Consider the following 3,736-nt stretch of genomic DNA (forward strand, 5'->3'; position numbering starts at 1 on the left):
CCTGACTTGCACTAACAAACAAATGAATCAAACAATTCTAAAAAGGGCTAGGACGCTAAATATAAATAAACGACAAATTCTCGCTTTTTCATAAGAGTGAACTTATTTTCAGGCAAGATTTCGTCGTGAAACACCACGTTTTAAAACTAAATTAGTATCAATCGCCAAATTCTTCTGGTGTCAGAAATGACGAAATAAAGTGTCATACTACCTTATCCAATTGTCCTTCTACCTAATTCTTAACTCTATGGTTCATGAAAGGTCGGCAAGCCCTAAAAGTCATCACAGGCAATAAAAAGGGATACTAAGAGAACCCCAAGGGAATTCTAAAGGTGACCAAAATGACTAAAAGGGAGCTCCAAACTGGGCCACAAAAGAAGTTTATCTTGCGGCAACTTTTCATGATTCCTAGATGCTTACAGGGACACATTCGATCGAAGTTAAAAACTATCTTCAAATATAAATTTTCAATCAAACACTTTTAAAATGAGCTATCCGAAGATGAAACCGATATACAACTCAAGGACAGGCAACTCGGACACAGATTCCTTTGAAGGGATTCCACAATTTCCTTTAACTTAAGATTCTCTTTTTCAAGACGTGAAAGTTTACCACCAGCATCGTCACTATCAGAATCATCAATAGATCTAAGGTCTATAACAACTTTGGCCTTTTTGGCAGGGAAAGAGGCAGAGGAGATGCCATTTGCTTCGTCTATATCCAAAACTTCCTCAGTCCGTTTTGTTGCTGAAGTTTTTGAAAATTCTTTCCCTTTAGCATATTTAGGTTCCCAAGAGCCATCAATACTCATCTCGATTTCAGTACAGTCATTGGGCAACACCGGAGACTTCAAGACTTCTACAAAATACCCATCAATTGCCAAGTCATTATAGAGGATTTTCTTATCACACACTGGACACATCCAAGTGGACGTTTTCTCATTCATTTCTAGAAACAATGATGCATCAAAGCATTGGAGATGAGTACACGCTGAGGATCTGCATGGATACCTAATTCTAAGCTTACCAAGTGGACAGTTAACAGAGACACGAAGAGAGGTCATGGCAATTTCTGAATCCTCATCCTCCTTTAATTTGTTCTTGATCATGCCTTTGGTAAACTCCATAGGTCTTCTTCCTTTCCTTTGCAGCCTTCTTAACAAGTCTTGAGATGTAAGTTTTCTGACCAAATAGATGCTAAAAACAAAGGATCTTCCATAATCCTGAAGCCAGGAGACCTCGAAAGCATTAGCACTCGAATTGAGTTTACAATATTTTGTTATATCAACTGGTTCTGAGGTTCTTTTGGGCTCAACTCCAGGTTTGTTGAATGTAGGTCTTGGATGAGGCAACAGAACAAAAGTGTTGTTAATAAAGACAGTGCAACGTAATGGAAAATAGTCATCTTGTTCACTGGTATCCTCAAGCAAAGCAAATCGCAATTGTATCTTTACATCAGGGTACTTTGAAAATACCTCAGAACACTGAAATGGAGTAAGATGAAATACAGACTGGTTAACATTCATTTTCCCTTCCCGTTCAGGAATCAAACTACTTGGCTTCACTATCTCTGCAAGTACATCATAAAAAGGGTTTTTCTTTAGCCTAACATCAGGATGAAGGGGAATAGAAGAGCCAGATTCTTTATAACTAACAAAACCAGTGTCTGGATTAAACTTTCTTCCATGTTGCTCTTCACCAATGCTTATTATCTTTTGGCTTATTAATGGTTTGTTCATCTTTGCCAAAGCAATAGCCCTCGACATTAATTCTTGCTTGCGTCCAGCCTTTGGTTTTCCAGCAAATGTGAGTAGTGTAGTCAGTTCAGATATTCTATAATCCTTGATGATATCAATCAGTTGTTTCTCAGACATTTTGGGACTCTACCAGGCTACTAGCACCACAGTTTGTGATAACAATTTCATATGATACTGTCATATGAAACTTAGCCAAAGGAAAGTTTTCAGGTTAAAATTTGAGCATTCACAAAGACAAAATTTGAATTGTCATCACAATTATCAATTGTCATAACAATCTTTTTGCGTCATTCGAGTAAGTGGCATAGCAATCTTTTTGCGTCATTCGAGTAAGTGGCATAGCAATCTTTTTGCGTCATTCGAGTAAGTGGCATAGCAATCTTTTGCGTCATTTTTTGCCTTTAAAATTAGTGACCCTGCACATACACCCCAATAAGTGGTGCCAGCGGTAGCTAGCACTACGAACATTGGCGGCAGCGGCATAAGCACACATGCTAGAAAGCTTAGCAAAAGTCGCCGAAGGAAGCAAAAAAAGAAGAGTTATTACCCAGCTGTGACTGGAACTCTGCATGAGGCGAGAAATTCGGCGAAAGAAACCGTTAATCACAGAAAATTGAGGCATAGGGATAGGTCTTAAAAGGGTCTCCTTTACCTACACAGATGACCTTCACGTGAATAATGGTGTTAGAAAAAATTCAAATTCTAAAGTAGCTCCGCAAAATGAGTGAACAAGAAAATTTGAATTTTGAACCATGGCTGCTTTAGAGCCATGTAGATGTAAAACAAGCCAGTGTACATGCTTGTTTACAAAGAATAATTAAAAATGCATGAATATATTTTTTTTGGTCGAGTGTCATTTGTATTGCTGGGGTCGAATCCCCTCGCACACGTTAGGTCCCCTAGTGGATAAATATCCGCGTTATTTGCGCTTATTAATTTATCGGTTATTTGTAAAGATGGCAAATATCACACTTAACTTAATGCTTTTTTTTATAAACAGATACCATTCAACACAATTAAGAAAGGTCGTCAAAAGTCTGTCTATTGTTCTTAAAAACTGCTTATTTGAAAATGTCAATTTTCTTTTTATGTTGTTCTATTTATTTAAGAGCTAGAGAGGATGAGCATATATAGGTTTTATTTTTGTAGCTAGACTTAAGACATACCTTAGTACTTCAGTTTAATTAAATCTACGTTCAACGTTTTGTTACAACAAGCATCCTTGATTGCTATACTTCGCGCACCTTAGACTAAATTAGTCTATGTTAGTAAGGATTTGATTAAGTTTTGGATGTCTTATTTTCGTTAGTGCTTTTTCTATGCCCTTCCATAGGATAATAGAATGCTGAGAACAAAAAAGACGTGAAGTTAGAAAGCTACTGGTCTACCGGAGCTAGACAAATACGTTAAGCCATGGGACGTGGGAAGCCCGGGGAGGACTATAAGGTCATTTAGTGTTTTCTGTAATTTTTTTTAAACAACCGCAGGAAAAGACATACCTCAGTCCTTCAAGTGTAAAAAATTAGTATTTTTATGCCAACCAGGGCCAATCAAAACAATACTTAAAGGTTGAATAGAAACTTCTTTGAGCTAGTTAAGTTTTCGTTTTTTGATCTGAATGCTTTGAAAGAGAAACAGTGAGTTTACTTTCTTATAGCTCCGAGAAAAAAAAGCGTTTTAATTTCATTATATTATATCTATGACGTATACAATAACAGAGAGATTATCGTTCTATAGTTTTGTAACAAAAACGTTCTTTAATTTAATTTATTTATCCATGACAGATCTTTTGCTCTAGTTTTAGTGAAATATTTTCTCAAGTCAGTCACGTTATAACTTACCTGTAATAACTCGTGTCTCCCTCAGATTTTCCATGAAAAATTTTGACCCGTGCCCTAACCAAGATGGATATTATCCAAAACAAGAAATTACTAGTGCAGAAGCGTCTAATTATATGAAATATTTTGTCTTACTGCAGAT

The 3,736-nt window shown here is 36.6% G+C and overlaps 1 protein-coding gene across 1 annotated transcript; it reads right to left on the minus strand.

Annotated features, from left to right (window-relative positions):
- Positions 1-270: 270 nt before the first annotated feature.
- Positions 271-1,952, minus strand: LOC148947502 (E3 SUMO-protein ligase PIAS3-like). Its single transcript, XM_089095284.1, has one exon. The coding sequence runs from the start codon at positions 1,871-1,873 to the stop codon at positions 482-484; it is 1,392 nt and encodes a 463-aa protein (XP_088951410.1). The 5' UTR covers positions 1,874-1,952; the 3' UTR covers positions 271-481.
- Positions 1,953-3,736: the final 1,784 nt, after the last annotated feature.

This window comes from Artemia sp. Qi Xiang Cuo, chromosome 10 (genome assembly GCF_049724085.1).
Source record: "Artemia sp. Qi Xiang Cuo chromosome 10, ASM4972408v1, whole genome shotgun sequence".
Classification (NCBI taxonomy): Eukaryota; Metazoa; Arthropoda; class Branchiopoda; order Anostraca; family Artemiidae; genus Artemia; species Artemia sp. Qi Xiang Cuo.